Below are 17625 nucleotides of genomic sequence, written 5' to 3'. Positions count from 1 at the left end.
TCTGTATCAGCTTCTTAACGAAGTTAAAATGATCTTACGGTCTTCTGGGTCCCGGACGGGACGTGTGTAATCAAGGCCATTGATCTTGTAGGCCATCATAAGAGGAACAACGTGGTCTTAGTCTCACAGGGAACAAACATTCCGTCCATAAGATTAAGGCCCACAAAAATCAACAGTTTAGCTTTTCTTCGTGGAACCTTAAACAAGGATTGATAGATCAGGGGTCTTGATCATCCGATCAAGGTGGGGTCAACACCAATAGGTGGGGCTTGTGCAGTCACGTAGAACTGATCACAAGCATTTTTCTAAAATTACCAACTTACCATTATCGATCATAGAAAGACAAAAATTAATACCCAAAATGAAGAATAGAGTACTGAGAAAATTATTTAATTTGGTATATGAAAGTGCAAAACTGCAAATCATTTTGTTTGCACAGCCAAACAAGCCCTACAGCTATTTCTAATTCAGTAGCCTGTAATTCACCAAAACAGTACAACAAGAGAAGCAAAAAAGAAGCTTTACAGATTTAAAACCATCCTTACAAATTATGGCCTTATCTTTCTACAAGACAGTTGAGTAAAGAGAAAAATAAGAAAAAATATTACAACAGGCATAGTATTAAATATCATGAAGGTACCTTTCTCCCTTCCCAATTGGGATTCCTTCACCCTCCAAAAGCCATAAATTCACAAGCTGTTTTTCTCCACAAACTCGAATCGATTGATCAAAAAGTTGTCTTCATCTTTCAGAATCTCAGCTTTTCTGTTCCTTTCCGTGTTGATAAATTCGGTATCGATCTTTAGATCTGATGTAGTTAAATACCAAGCTCTGGCTACCCATGGAGGCTGCTTATATTCCTCTTTGTTTTTCAAGGATCGCCATAAATCACCAAGGCCTAGATATGACAAATAGATGAATATCCAACAAGTACCCAAACAAAAAAATCACGTGGCCAGTAACGTCGGTTCTACATCGATCTGTTCTCTAAATTCTAGAAGGATCTTTCGCCCATTTCTTTCAGTGATCATATGACCCAACAGAAGGGTTGCCAGAATTATGGTCAAACTGACCACCCCTCCATACATTCCCCCCATCTGAACTGCTAGATGCCTGATTTGGAAGGATATTATTCCCAAGATCGCCGTCTCTACTCATTTGCTCAACCTCTTGAGGGGACAATATCTTGATGCAGCGAACACAGCTGACAAACTCCCTGCGCAGTTAACAAGGAACCCATAAATGATAATCGAATCTAACCAACATAAGTAAAGGGACAATTATGCCTAATTTAGACATCCCAACTGTTTTTTGGTCACTAAAATTAGAGACTGAACACCAGCTCCTCCAAAATTCATGCAGCATATTGAGCACTTCAACATATAAAATCTAGTAGCATGCAATAAAGAGTTGAAAATAATACTTGAATAAGAACTGAAGAGAAAGATATAGTTCAACTTACTCCCAAGGGTCGTCGCCAACAAGCAAGTCATCGTTCTCATGATCCACATAGACCAGTTTCCAGCCTATCCTCTGTCGATCCTCGAGTTGTCCCTCTATTCCAAATTTACGTGCAAGATCTTGTTTGAGCTCGTCATATCCCGAATAACGGGTTATATCTACGGATCTGCCAACGGCCCCACGCTTGTATACCTTCATACATGGGAGGATAATTCAGTTCCACTCCTTCCAAATGAAAAGGAAGAACATGTACTTGCAAGAGTGTCTAAGTTTACCACCAATGAAGAGAAAGAAAAAGAAAAGAAGTTTTCTCATATCTAATGCCTTTTTTAAGCGGATGAAGTGAAGATTTCAGAAGTATTTGGATTTAAAGAAAATGTGCAAAAGGTGACATAAACTAAGCAAAACCAAACAACTATTATTTCTTTCTTTTACGGGACTAAGTCCTTGATTCCCAAAGGAACTGATTATCTAGAAGCAATATTAGAATTTTCAATTTTTTTCTCTGGATATTCCCTTCTTTCCTCATTGGAGGTCTGAGTACATATTTTATTATTTTATAATCTTTCTTTCTTTTAATACTGTTATTGCTCAAAGACGAGAAACTGAGTATAGCTTGGACTTAAATATTAAAATAATAACACCTATAAATCAGAAAAATGAAAAGATAAGCTTTGTCTTAATTGCCATGTCACCGAGCGTCTTGAGTGTGTCCAACACAGGCTCAACATGAGTTTAAAACACCCAACACAGCAGTTCTTTGAAAATGCAGAACATAGTTACATAGTAAGAACAATGCTTAGTACTGAAACATCTAACCTTGGTGAACGTCCGCATTCGTGGAAGCTGAGATGGTGGAGGTGCCCACGAACCACCGTTCAAGAAGCTGCCATCATTTATGGTAGAATCTATTGAGACTCCGGGATTGAATGTCATATCTGGGACCCCAAATGATTGAGAAACGATTGAGGATGATAATTCTTGTTGAACTTCTTTGGAGCTGCCATAGTTGGTCAGCATATTCCCCGAAGAGAGATGATTCTGGAAATCCTTGCCTGATCCAATGTTCTTTGCCAGCAAAGGATCGGGAGTCAATGGTATGCCAAGTGGCCCGTCAATGTTGACTCCAAATAGAACATTATTCCGAGGGTCATCCTGAACTTCACCATCTTGCGCACTGTCTCCGAACAACATTGCCAATGGATTGAAAGATGATAGCGGAAGGTTTTGTTGCAAAGGCCCATCGGTCTGAGAGAGGCAGACAGAGGTCCCTGAAGACGATGTGTCTAAGTATTCCATTTGTGGGGTGCTTAGGTATGTTTGTGGTGCAGCCCCTTGATTATGAGTCTTTGAGATGGGCAATGAAGGCTTGCCATGGCTGTTGGTTTTCTGCAATTCCTTGGCCATATTTGGGGTAACAGTCATCGCTTCCAAAGTACCAGGACTTAAAATCGTTGATGCCGACTTAGACATCTCCTCTGCCATAACTATTCCACGATGGGTCTTACTTAAAATCGATTGAGGAATGACAGAACAGTTGTTTGTGGAAGGCGATGTGGAACAGCATGGCATATCGTCAGTAATCCCTGACTGTGCTCCTCCAGCTGCCAATAAACAGTTGGAAGGAGTTGAGAGCATATTGGTTGATGGAGGAGGAGGAACCACCGATCCGGGCAACTCGGACAGAATGGCCGATTGCTGCTGAACCCTTTGCGGTGGCGGATGCTGCATGGGTTGAGAAAACCGGACACTCATTTGAGTATTCTTTGCCATATTCTGTGGTAGAACATTCTGCTGAGAAAGTAGGTTAGGGTTTGGTAACTGTTGTGACACTTCCAAGAGTTGTCTCTGCTGCTCTTGGAGTTGGGCCAGTTGATGCTGTTGCAGCCCAGGTGGGGCCAAGAGCGACTGCTGTTGCAGCCCCGGTGGGGCCAAGAGCGACTGCTGTTGCTGCTGAAGTTTCTGTAATAGTTGCAACTGGATTTGATGTTCAGAGATCTGTAATTGATGATTTGATTGGTGCGACAGCTGACCTGGCATTCGGTTTTGTTGTTGATTTAAGACAATATTTTGTTGTTGCTGATTTTGAGGGAGATTGGCTTGATGGGTCTGGACTAGAATCTGAGGCTGTGTGAATTGGTTCTGACTTTGGTTCTGGGGTAGTGTCTGACTAACCAAATGATGTCGCTGTTGCTGATTAATGTCATCCAGCGGCTGCTGCTGTGTGCGATTAACAGAAACTAACTGGTTCAATGTGGGAGGTAGCTTTGGAAGCTGATCAAGTTGTTGTTGTGGTTGCTGAGATGGTCTTGGGGAATTGAACTGTAAGTTGTTTTGTTGCAAGATCTGAGCCTGCAAACTCAACTGACGGGACAGATCTGTTGTGGCGAGATTTTGTAGAACAGGTCCAGTTAGTGACCGCAAGTAATCAGGCTGGATTGTTGAGTTAGTGAGTGGAGGATTTTGCTGCATGTTCATCCACTGAACTAAGCTCAGCCCAGGGATGACAGCATTCTGAGACTCAGGGTCTTTTATGCATATTTCCTCGCCAAGCCAAGGCATTGTCCTTTTGAAAAGGTTCTCTATATCTGATGACTCGTCATCTGCAATTTGATCCTAAATATGGTTAGTTAGTACTTCCTCCATTGGAACTGTAAAGTACAGTTTACAGAAATTTAATTATCAGAGAAGAGTTGTGATTCAAATAGACCACTGTGATCCTATTTAAATAATCAGTTTTGTGCCCTTGCACATCAGTTACAGTTGGTTTTCAGCTAGAAAGAAACTGGAACTCAATAATTGGATTCGAGTATTTTCAAGATTTGGTTGATTCTCGGCTGCCATGAAACTGGAATTGGTTAAAGGTCCAGAAAGGGTTCAAGTTACTAAACTAGCCTCACAGTATACGTTTTTTCATCAGAAAAAGCATAAGAAAAAGCTTTCATTTTCTTGAGCTTTCTTGTCAAATGATTCAAAAATCAGAACTGTGTATTTGTATATACCATTTTTTCAGTTTCAGTACCAATAGTTAACTGAGAATTTGTACCATTTTTTAAGTGTTCATTATCAACAGTTACTTCAGAGCAGTGAGTGTTGAAAAATTGGGGCAGTAGTTTGTAAGAGTCAGCCAAGTTGACGACAAACTTGCAGACTTGTTTAATAATTTTATAGCTAAGTAGATGGGTTTAATAATTTTATAGTTAAGTAGATGAGGTGGAAACCTAGCGACTTTCCTTGTTTTCCATGTTCTTTTCAAGGGGAGTCCCTTCGGAATCCCTTTCCATTTCAAAAAATACCTTTACCAAACCCAGGCAACAAAAAATCACTTCATTCTCCATATCTCTTTTACTATTCCCTCCAAACCTAGTCTAATCCTCATCAGTTCTAGGAATCCTTATTCTTTTGGTGAACCGATGATTCTTCTGAACCCTAAACCATGACAGTGAAACACTGTACTGGACCCTCAGATTTGCTTACAAAGCTCTAACTCTTAACAAAAACAGACACATCCACTATCAAAAATCTAAATTCAAGCAACATAGGATGAACCTTTCTTTTTTCGTTGTTTATATTTTTGAACTGATATTCTTTATCAGCTGAGCCAAGTGAAACTTGGGATTTGGTGCATGTAGGTACCTGGCATTCCAGGTTGTCTAAGGCGCTTTGATCTGAAAAATGGTGGGGGGCAGATGAAAAATGGTGCTGCCACGGGTTCTATCTCCCAGATTGAAACCCGGTTACGCCTTTCTCCTGCAGTGGACTCATCCCAACCAACCTGTTTAAGAACGTAGGTTGACAGAACCATGAATTAGTATTAAAAAAGAAGAGTTTAATACTGCAGGAAACGTGAAGCATAGACCATAAATTCTACCTGAAGATTACGCCAATGCGAATTTTTCCACCTTACAGGATCTAGATCACTGATGCCTGTAATTGTACCCATATACCTGTAGGACAAGGACATACAATAAACATTTAGTGGTTAGTAACTCAACCAAGGACACAAAAAGTTGCAAACGTGACTCAATCAAGAATATAATTGAGATAATAAATCTTGAAGAAAAAACATGAGAACTCAAACTACAGCACCCCGCAAGATAAGTGAGCACCACGTTTTAAGTTCCCTTGGACATGGGCCTAATCAAGTTTCAAGTTTTTAAACCTTCCCGTTGTCCCTTACAAACCATCAATATAGGTGGATGGCCAACAATATAAATATGTTATGCCAATCCTGTCATGATCAGATGATCATAGCCCATTGATCTAATGGCGACATTTCTGGCATTCCTAGAAGAGTTTAACCGTTGACTTTTTCAGCCCATCATCTAATGGATGGGACCTTCGCTAAGAATGAGACTTAGACTATCATGTTGCTTGATGGTAACCCATCGGATCAACTATTCTCATCCTCAAACCTGTGTGCCACATGTAGAGTGCACCGTGGCTGGCTGTCCAAATTCATTTGGACAGCTACTGTCACAACAATCAAACTAATTTTGAGATAATAGAAAACCAAATAAAAGCACCTTCTTGTTCCGGATTCTTCAGTTTCAAACATCATCCTAAACCGCATGCCCAGGGATATCTGGTTGCTGTAAACTGCCTTGTTATGCTTAGCCAAAGGAATAACAAATTCTGAAGGACTAGCCCTGCAGAAACAAGAAGGTTGTTCAGATAGCCCGTGAAAGCCCAAAGAAGACAAACCTGGATCCAATTGATTCCAGAACTGACACAGATTTCAGAGCATGTGAAACATTGTGAAAAACTAAAGAAAAAAAAAGAGATGCAACTGACCTAGGGTTGTAATATATGGTGAAGGGGCTGTGGTTTGCGGCAGCATGGGCAGCAGCTGCTAAAATCCCTATATGCATACTATCGCTCGACAGGACCGATGATGATATATTTGCAGGTTGTCTGTTAGCCCGCCTAATACCTAGAAGAAGCTGTGATTTCTCATCTCTGTTCATAAACACAAGAAATGAAAATCAAACCACAAAAGAATTAGCAGACCCTGAAATGGAGATTAATAGAAAGATGGAACAATGCCGTTAGATGAATCAGCGGATATATACAAGGAGAAATAAGACTGACATTTGATCCATTTGTATTTTAATGTAATTACAATATACCTAATAAATAAGACAGAATCACCAGCAAAGAGCCTCTTTCCACTAACAAATAGGCTCCAACCAGTTGTAAGTAAATGCCGCTTTGGCTGTCCTGCAGTTATGAGAAGAATAGCATTGACTTCCAATATTTGAGGCACCATATTATATATGGGTGAAAGAAATTAGCTAGTAATTATTCAAAAACAAAAGAAAAAAAAGGCAGCGATCTATATGACATATTCAGCAGAATATCATTTCAGCGTTTAATAACTAGTTTGGGTGGAGAAACATGCCGAGATGACTCAACTCATCAAGACATAGGTCAAGGCAGTAACTTTGAAAAACACAGTCACTTACCTGAAAAGTCAAACTCTGATTATAGTTTAAACTCAGACAACTTGATTGAGCACTCATCGGAGTTTCAAGTATATTTAGAATCAACCCAACATCAAAACTCCTAGTCAAGCATCGAATTTATAAACCCTAGACAATTTGAATGGCTCTTAAATTGGCTTACCTCTATAGATATGGCGGAAGGTCCATGCATTATCATGCAAGTCTCTGGCCACGAGTTCTTGGGCGGGTGGCTGCAATGAAAAATCCTACATAAACAGCCGAGGGAAACAAATCAGCAACTGATGGTTATAGAGCTGTGTAATTAGCGAAACAAACTTTTGGGTATGGAAAATTCAATTACAAGAGGAGGGAAGATCTTCTCTGCTGCACGGCGGGGTACAGAGAAACCTCCATGTGTACTTGTATCACTGGCTGTCAATGTTTTGCAGAAGAACTCCGTCTGTGGCTTATTTGACTTGAGTGCAAGATCTGATGCCAGTAATGCGTCCTTGTCGTACTACATAGGAAATGGTAAATTCAGAAAGCCAGAAATGTTAATTAGAAGTTGAGCATTAAGGTACATATGTGGTACATTCATGTTTGTGAATGCGATTGTATCAAATGAATCTAACCCATGTATGTACTGCGACAACCAAATCTTCTGTGAGCTATAAAGCTTTAGCAGATCAAAATTGTCCATGCAATGACATTATCCACTAGGTATAACAATTTTGGTTGGCCAAGGAATATTTTGATCAAATAATCACCTGCCTCGAAGGCTTTTTATGATTATCCAGGCCAGCCATTGACAGAATGGACAATGTCTTTATAGTAAACTGATAAATGAAATCAGAAAATGCATAGGCTTCTCTCAATGCCCCTGGCATGGACACCAAGGAATTAAAACTTCAATGTCAAACTACAAGGCGCTGCCTCAGCTCTACGTTTACATTCCAAATCCAGTACAACTAGGGCAAGTGGCTGTGACATTTTTTTAGAAAAAATAAAAGATAGAGAAGGAAAAAACATGGAGTTTAGAAGTTGAGCTCTACACCTATATAAGAGTGTGATTCAAGAAATATAATTTTATGCGTATATTGGCAGTTGCTGGGGCCAGGGAGGAGGTTAGTGGCTGTTATCTTGGAAGTGCTAGTCTTATGAAGGAAGATTGCACCTTCTGTCCAGCAAACGCCAAGAACGGCAAACAACAAGGTGGATGAGCTTTCAATAGGGGGAGTAAAAAGAGCGGAGCTTATCATCCGCAATACTTTTCAATTATGACTAGCTGCTAGGACGGACTTTGTTGCATTTATGGTTTATCGATTTTTTTCTGTTTTCTGCTTGGGACAGCTCCCTCCTTTGCATTTTCTACCGTATTGGTGATGGAAAATAAAAAGCCCTAAAAACTAAAAACATGGAAATAAAATCCTAGAAACTAAATAACATGGAAATAAGTTCCTAAAAGTCCTAATGGGCAAATATGACTCTTATTGGGCCTACAATGTGCATCAATTGATCTTAAATTGTATAGTTTTATTCACTACCACTGGTCAGGAAAAATGCTGCACTGCACCTTTGCAGCGATCAAACATTTAAAGAACACATAAAAAAGAACAAATTCACACAAATAAAATAGGTCAGTTCTATAATTCCAGGAAATGGTTTAGCTCTATAAGTGTCAGGAGAAGATATAGACAGTTAGCCATTCAGCCAACAATAAGAACACAAATGAAAATATCTATATGTATACTTACAGTATTTACTGGTTGAAGTGTCATCTGAGCATACACTTCATCCGTCTCCGCATCCGCCTAGAAATTAAATACAATGAAATAACATAAGATAATAATGAGACTATTGATTAGCGAACACCCACCTAGCTGGGCAAAAAAAGTAGAACCAACAAAAACCCATTTCCATCACGATATAAATTATATTTGTTTACAAAGAAAACAAAGAGCTAAAGAAAACAGAGCTATACATGCAGTGTGACATTGTGAAGGAGGCAAATCAACTTTGAATTCAGATTGGGGTAGCTCGGGATGTGTGCATCGGCATCCTTCTGCATAGAAGCTGCAACCTGGGGACAGTCCCATAAAGCAATTGTAAAAAAGGTAATATGAATTAAATAAATAACTGGTGTCACCAACCCATTTACTTGTTCATCAGACCTCATGAGGGGGAAAAAGAAAAGGATGGGATACATTTCATGGCTCATTTGGCTAATATGTATCTACATTTTTTATCTTAATTTATTAAAATTTTGCCAAAAACAATAGTTAGCACCCCAAGCCATGGAAAAACTTTTCCTATCATGAGATGAAAGACATGCATTCAAACTGTTCATAAATGCAAAAATGAAACTCAAAACAAAATATGGTGAAGAAAATAAGATGATCAAAACCCATTTACTAGATCATGGTGAAAATAAATTAACCTTTTAATCAAAAATTTAAAAAAAAATGCTAAATTTATTAAATTTAAAGTAAGAATTTATTTCTTCTTATTATCTCTATGAGAATGAGAAATGCAGATGCATAATAATAAATTAATAATTTAGAAATTTAATGTAAGGCTCTGAGTATTCCAACTTTCCAACTCATTTCAAGTAAAAATGGCAGCTAAAAAAATGTAAAACAAAATATATTGAAGAGAAATGACAAGGGCAGTGTCTCGATGCTGAAATTGGGATGCATCAAATGCTTAAGAGATACAAAGCAATGAACAGTCATAACAAATTGAATTGTTTTCATCGGTATGAACCTTCTAATCATCTCCCACCTTTGGGATGGGTCACAACAAAAAATTCCATAGGCTGGATGACCGGTCAAAGATATTCATAACAATTCCTAATCCATTTTAACTGATCATGGCAGCGACACAATCAAACTCAGATAAAAATATGATGAAGCAGACATGATGATTAAAACCATTGTGACAATAAATCAACCCTAAAAATGGAAAACAGCAAAAAATGGCAATGTCTATCCTCTTTTCTTTCCTTCTTGTTCCAACATATACAACTCAGCTAAGCCTTTGTCCCAAACTAGTTGGGGTCGGCCGTTGCAACATATAATAAGAAATAATAAAATAAAAAAATGATTTTGGAGGAAAGAGTATAAAATCAAAAGGTAATAAAAAGAAATAACAAAAGAAAATTAAATGAGTAAAAATATTAAAAGAGCACCCGATAGACCAACATTTGACTAACTAAAAAGAAAGAGGAATTAACCCCCCCCCCCCCCCCGCCGCGCACAAATGTTATTCGTTAAGTTTTAAAGGTAAAGAAAATCGTTAAAGAGGGTGAATTTATCCTCCATCAGTGAACCATTCTCACAGAAACCGTTAAAGGGTGGGGGGGGGGGGGGGTAGCAAAAGCAAAACAGAGCCCCAACCCATTATTAGCTAGAATTTTAAATAAACAAGCAATGATGATCCTTCCATGTGGTAGAAAGTCAACAAAGAAAACAAAAAACAGGAGAAAGGCAAAAAAATTACCAATGACTAAAGATACCCCTAATTACAAAATAAAATGAGTAAAATATTTTAAAAATACAGCGAAAATGAAAAGATCCAAACCTAGGTTCATAACATGCAAAGAAAATCCAACAAAACCTCGAGCGAAGGGCAACAGTGTAATTTAATTTTTTTTTATGACACCACTATGGTGCACAATATCAAAATCCCAATAATTCTTAAAAATTTTCCATTTACCTTAACATAATGTCAACCTTTTTAATACACCTCGTAATCTTTAAAAAAATAAATAACATAACGTAATTCAATTATGTGACAATTTCCACAAAGGCTAATTCTAAACAACAAATTCCCTAGAAAAAAACTCTACACCAAATTCTGGTAAAATAACCAACAGTAAAAACCAAAAACTTAATTGCATTTTCTTTTACTGGTTATGGAAAATTTTCCAATATATAATTTACAGCTATTGGGCAAAGGGTACGTTGGTCATTTTCACAATAACAAAATTTTCCAAGAAAACCTAATTTACCTGTTCGCTGTGGCCTTGAGGAAAATAGACAACGTAAGTTCCAACGGGCGGTAACGTCACAAGTGGTCCGGCACACGCGTGCCATAGCTCCGGGTTAATGCTCTTCCTCTCTCCTGAGAAACACGTGTCAACAAGTCATTGGAGAATTATCCAAAAAAATAACCGATGTAGTTTTCTAGCTTTTTCTTCTTCCCGGCAACAAAAAGACACCGAAAAAAGCACATATTAAAAATAACGGGGAAAAGCAGAAACATCACAGAATTTTTTATTTTTTTTTAAAAAATACAGCAGAAAAAAGAGCAAAACAAAGGAAAATCGAGGAAAATGAATTTCCGAAAAGAAAAATGGATTTTAGGAATTTTCTTTTTTACCGTCCCCGGGATTTGATGCCGCTCCGTTCGCGTGAACCTTCATCGTACGGATCCGGCAACTTCACTGCCGGAATTCGCCGGAAAACGATCGGAAAATGTCCAATGGCCCGTTTATCAGCCGAGATAAGCAGAGATACCGTGTAAGATTCACGGTGCAGGTTCGCAGAGTCAAATCGCCGGAAAATGGATCGGATTCCGGCCAGGAAACCTCGAACTAGTCCTTCAATAGAGCTTAAACCCTAGCTCTCACGGCAGACGATAGAGAAGAAATGAAAATAGAGATCTAGAAATCGGAAAATGTCACTCCGTGTCAGATTCACGGCGCAGGTTCGGAGCCTCGACTCGCCGAAAAATTGATCGGGTTCCGGCCAAGAAACCGCGAATTAGTCCTTCAATAGAGCTGAAACCCTAACTCTCACGGTAGATGAGAGAGAGAGAGAGAGAGAGAGAGAGAGAGAGAGAGAAGAAAAAAAAAACAGAGAGCTTGAAAAAATCGGGCGTCAAATTTGCGGTCGATTTCCAAAAATCACAAAACCTAAAACAGAGCTCGATGTTGAGAAGAGCACGAGAACGTAAGATTTTCCACAGAAATCAAATCGCTCTCAGTCGGAATTCGAGCTTCATAAGCTACACAGGCCAGCGTAACCTAGATTTTTGAGAAAAACTTGAAAAAGGTCATCATCTGTAACTTCCGGCGACTTTCCGAACGGAATCCAAAAATCGGTGCCGGTAAACGATATTTTCGGGCTTAAGCCGTAGCCGGAGAGCTCGTAGCGACGGGTGCCTATACGTTTCGGCCGATATTTCGGAGATCGAGGTACCGGAAAATTCGCCGGGAAAAGGTGCCCGACAAGGGAAAGACCGGCGAGGCTAAAAAGAAGAGCCTGTTAGCTTCGCCTCAGACCAGAACCTCGCTCTGCCCCCTAAACTCGCCCTACAAGGCTACAATCAGACATTTGCCTCTCTTTTTTATCAAGTTCACCCCATTTTAACCAACGTGGGTTAATACTTAACCATGGTTAATCTAATCTCCTTAACGTCTAAAAAAAATCTAAATCATAAACCATCTTTTAATTGTTCTTATTTCCAAAATACCCTTTTCCTTTTTGAAAGACTACTTATTTCCCAAAGGATAATGATATCCTCACTTCCATGGTTTGGTATTGCCAGCTCTCTTACTTTATTTTAAACTTCTCAATTTTTTCTTTTTGAAAAATATCGGGCAGGAATAATTCGAGTTTAATATGATAATGGTTCAAAAAAAAAAAAACATCGTAAAAAATGGAAACACAAAAAAATGAATTGAGGAAAGTGTTCCTGAGCTAGAGCTCAGAAACAGGTGTGGGCCCACAATGTTGGGAGATCCAAAGCATTCATTTGGAAGGCCCCTATTATAGATAAGGTGTCCAGAAAAAATCAGCTTCATTGGATCATCCTATGAAAGATTTTTTTTTCCCTCAACAAATAGAAGGGTTAGGATGATCCAATGGACCTGATTTTTTGTACGCACCCTGTCCAAGATATGGCTTTTTAAATGAATGCTTTGGATCCCCCAAAAAAATGGGCACACATGAGTTTTTGGTGCACACCCTATCCAAGATATGGCCTTTTCTGAGCTATCCGAGCTCTAGCTCAGAAACACTATTCTCATTTAAAATTACAAAAAAAAATTCATTTACAAAATATAGTGGGGCAAAGTTGGAAATTTGGCCTAAATACTCATATAGTAAGTCTAAAATGCGTTTTAAACATTTTTAAAATGTTTTCCACAAAAAATGGAGTTTTTTTTTTTTTTCACTGTAAAAGTTTTAAACGGAGTATTAAACGGAAAACCAATAAGACACATATTTTTCAAAAGAAAAAGCCTATTAAAACATTATTTTGCTAACTATGGTGCCGATTAGGGCATAGTTTAAATATTCTCCGATTAATTTTTTAAAATGCATACGTCTATGAGTGAAAACACACTCTTACACTATGAGAAACAAAATACAAGGATTACATGGGACAGCCATCTACAGTGTATGTTGCAATCAAGATCGTTGAATCCTTCTCCGGTGAAGTCAATCAGCTCCTCTGCAGTCATAGATATACTGTAGTTGGTTGTCCCAAGTAAAAAAGAAAGGGGCCGAATTTTGTTAAAAACTAAACTGCACTAAACAATAATCCTCTTTTGTGTTAGATCAAGGAAGGTTGCTTGAAGCATTACACCTCAGGTATCTAGTTTGGAATACCTAGTTTGCTGACTCCAGCCCCTATATATAGAAATACACTAGGGTTATTGACTGGTTAATGAACTCTAGCCCATGTAGACCCACTACATCGGTCCATTATCATATTGGGCTTATATTAGAACATAATTAGGGTTATACTATATATCCAACATTTTGTACCTTCACATACTAAGCATTTATGATAAATGAAGAAAGATAAGCCAATAAAAATTATTACTACAAGACTTTTAAGAATTTCATGTCTAGCTAAATTAAGTAGCTAGAATTTTCCTTTCAGGGGGGATCTTGAGTTCATGACCCATCTATCTTGGAGTCAGGAATGAACGGTTCAGATCGATAATCCAAATGGTAGGCCATACTCTCGCATGATATCAACAAACACTAGATTAATCATAGTAAATATAGTAATCCTTATATTACTCTACTAACATCCAATCAAAAGGTAAAAAAAAATTACAAACATTTCATCGTCAAAATTAAATGAAAGAAGTTATCCACGTAACAAACAGTCCAATTCGCTTCCCTTGCACGTTATCATATTCATATTCATTTGATAAAGGGCACTTTTGTCTTTCTGCTTATATTTGAAAAGAGCTCTGAATCCTTTAGAAAGTATTTTTGCTTTTCTTTTGTTTGACCAATGAGAAAAAAAAAGGGTGGTTTGCCTTTTGGCCAGAGAAGAAGGGAGGTCACTTTTGTCGTATATACTCTTTCGACGAGACAGAACGATGAGACGGGCCTCAATCGGGCGTATAAGATTCTAATTTAACCTAAAGTCACAAAATTATGCTTCTAAATGAAAATAATGTAATCGATTCTATTTTAGCAAGGCATATTTTAATAATCGCACAAACTCGTCTTTTCTTGTTTAAGCAGCTGTCACAGGTTGTGACACTCCCCCCCCCCCCCCCCCACACAAAACAAAACTCTCACTAGTCATTTTAAAAAGAAAAGAAGACAAGCTGAGTTTGTGCAATTATTAAAAATACTAAAATAGTAGTGCCAACATCAATAGCCTTTAGTATTTTTAAAAAATAGATAGGAGGGTCAAGATCATCTCATGGAGACCTATTTATGTTGTGGCTTGAGAAATGAAAGGTTTGGATCATCCTATGAAGTGGGCCCAATTGTATTTTTTGAAAAAAATTGGACTTCACGGGCACACCATATAAAAAATGAAGAAGCATAAATTCTATTATTTGATTTGTACTTGTAACTTATAAGCCAGTAATAAGTTTAGTAAAAGACACGAAGACATGCTTGTGTCGAGGTTGTCCCAAAATAAAAAGGTTGTCCCAAACAAACCTCTAGATGTTTTTCATGCGTGCAAACAGGGGCGATGCCAGAAATTTTGCACAAGGGGGGCAAAAATTATAGTAATTTTTTTTCTCCAAACAAATGAAAGTAATATTATAGTTTCCAAAAAAAACCCTCTATACCTTGGCTATATATTTCAATCTTGTTCCGGAGAACAAAACATAGTCAAGTGAGGAATGATAGAATGAAGTGCGGCATACAAAAACCAGCTACAAGGGCGTCTCCATTGGTCCAATCTTAAGAAAGTGAGAAAGTGGAGCACTTTCTTAAGATTGGACCAATGGGGGCGCCCTTGGAGCTGGTTTTTGCAAGGGCGCCTTCAGTCTATCATTCGTCAAAAAGTGGAATGTTAAATTCTCTTGCAAACCCCACTGGTGGAACGAGACCAATGTGCATTTATAACTTGTATAAGTCAAAGAACAATAAATGGATTCCGTGACATTCACCAGTGGGGCGCCCTTTCATCTGTTTTCTGCATTCGGTGACATTCACCAATAAAGGTATATTTGTTCTTTCCCAAAAAATTAAGGGGGGCAATTGCCCCCCTTCCCTTACAAGTGCCGTCGCCCCTGCGTGCAAAAGTTAGGATATGTTTGTCATTTTATCAAAAGATTAAGGAGTTTTAATCTATAGAAAGGTGATTGCATGAGGAGGAAGGCTGTAGCAATCAACTAGGGCTGTAAATGGATCCACTTCTGATTAGGGCTGGCAAATTCACCCGGAAAAGCGGGGATCCGCCCCGCCCCGCCCCGCTTGGGGAGGGGATTCCCCGATTTGAGTGGGGAAGGGAAAGGGGAAGGGGAAGGGGATTTAAAAAATTCCCCGGTGCGGGGAAGGGGAGGAGAGAGGGATGGAGTTGGCCCCGCCCCGCATTAATGCCATTTTCTTCTTGTATTTTTTTAAGTGTTTTCTTTTTTTTGGGAAAACTACTAGAAATCTGTTGGATCAAAACATATCTACAAGATTCCCCCAAAATTTTCATAATTTCCATTAGTACAGTTTTGTCCCTGAAATAGCTTTTTATGTTTTCTTTTACTCATAATCCATTGGGCATTGTCCCTCATTATATTAGTATATTACCCTTAGAAATCCCTAAAATCTCTCCATCGAACCATCACTGTAAGGCAACATTAAATTCTTTGAAAATCTCCCTCCCCCAAATAAAGGTAACATCTCTCTCATGAGTGATGAGATTTTATATGGTGTGCGCTCGTATAGTCCATTATTTTTCAAAAAGTAGTGTATGGGCTACACCATAGGATGATCCAAACCGTCCATTTGATAGGCTACAATTTAAAAGTACTTTACAGGCCACACCATAGATCATCTAAACCGTCCATTTGATGGGCCACAACGTAAATAGATTGCGGCCCAAAAATCATTCCCATAGGATGATTGCAACCCTCCGATCTATAGAAGGTACCATAATATGCAATTCCTCTATAGATCAGGGTTGGGATATTATGGTATAGAGGAATTGCATATTATGGTACCTTCTATAGATCGGAGTAGGGCTGCAACTCGAGCCGGGTAAAACCCGACCCGCATCGACCCGACCCGAAAATAGCCTGGGTCGGGTTCAGGTTTCATGGGTTTCGGGTCGAGCCGGGTTCAGCATTCAAAAGCCCGCATGAATCTCGGGTCGAGCCGGGTTTGAAGGGGCCCGACCCGACCCGACCCGAGTTACATAAGTTATAGTATGTATATTTTTTTTCTATTGTTAGTTAAAAGTTAAAGGGATAATTACATTTACACCCCCTCTAGTTTCTGACACATCCACTTCCACCCCTATAGTTTAAAACGTGACAAATACACCCTTGTAGTTTCAATTTGTTTAAGGGAGGCCCCCTTAGCTGAAGGTTCGTCCATAGATTGAAGGGTTAGGATGATCCGATGGAGCTGATTTTTTGGGCACACCCTAACTATGTCAGGACCCATCAAATGAACGCTTTGGATCATCCAAAAAATGTGGGCCCACATTATTTGGATGATTTTTTGGTAGTGTTTGGATTCGGGTAGGGGCCCACATTATTTGGATGATCCAAAGCGTTCATTTGATGGGTCCTGACATAGTTAGGGTGTGCCCAAAAAATCAGCTCCATCGGATCATCCTAACCCTTCAATCTATGGTCGAACCTTCAGCTGAGGGGGCAAACCTTAAACAAATTGAAACTACAGGGGTGTATTTGTCACGTTTTAAACTATAGGGGTGGAAGTGGATGTGTCAGAAACTAGAGGGGGTGTAAATGTAATTATCCCAAAGTTAAAAGTGAAAACCCACGCACCCACTGTTACTGTATGTGAGTGTAATTTCTGCTTCTATGAGTTGAGTTGATTCAAGTGTTTGATTGTAATTACAACATTGTTTGATTACAGCATTGTTTGATTCAAGTGTAATTACATCATTGTTTGATTCAAGTGTAATGTGAGTGTAATTTCTGCTTCTATGAGTTGAGTTGCCTTGCCAAACAAGAATTTTCCTTAAAAATTTGCGTCAACGTGAAAAAACCCGACCCGACCCGAACCGACCCGAGATTTATCATGGGTAGGGCCGGGTTTGGGAATCATGGGTTTTCCGGGAAAAAACCCGACCCGACCCGACCCGAGATATTTCTCGGGTAGGGTTGGGTTCTCCAAAACCCGACCCGCCCGACCCGAGTTGCAGCCCTAGATCGGAGGGTTGCAATCATCCTATGGAAATGATTTTTGGGCCACAACCTATTTATGTTGTGGCCCATCAAATGGACAGTTTGGATTATCCTACAATGTGCCAATCAAGTGGAAGATTT

At 39.0% G+C, this 17625-nt stretch overlaps 1 protein-coding gene across 1 annotated transcript; it reads right to left on the bottom strand.

Moving 5' to 3' along the window:
• Positions 1–504: 504 nt before the first annotated feature.
• Positions 505–12241, bottom strand: LOC143849817 (auxin response factor 19-like). The gene is made up of 14 exons (XM_077359021.1): positions 11286–12241; positions 10915–11027; positions 8887–8985; positions 8660–8716; positions 7267–7422; positions 7087–7171; positions 6591–6681; positions 6256–6420; positions 5988–6110; positions 5333–5408; positions 5098–5236; positions 2281–4064; positions 1463–1653; positions 505–1216 (listed from the first exon to the last, which is right to left on the bottom strand). Exons 1-14 carry the CDS (start codon positions 11326–11328, stop codon positions 1021–1023), a joined length of 3318 nt encoding a protein of 1105 aa, XP_077215136.1. The 5' UTR covers positions 11329–12241; the 3' UTR covers positions 505–1020.
• Between the last annotated feature and the right edge of the window lie 5384 nt (positions 12242–17625).

The sequence above is a fragment of the Tasmannia lanceolata genome, unplaced genomic scaffold (assembly GCF_043159265.1).
Source record: "Tasmannia lanceolata isolate RefF3 unplaced genomic scaffold, GAP_Taslan_0.1 ptg000018l, whole genome shotgun sequence".
Classification (NCBI taxonomy): Eukaryota; Viridiplantae; Streptophyta; class Magnoliopsida; order Canellales; family Winteraceae; genus Tasmannia; species Tasmannia lanceolata.
This window is presented reverse-complemented; position numbering and strand designations above follow the sequence as displayed.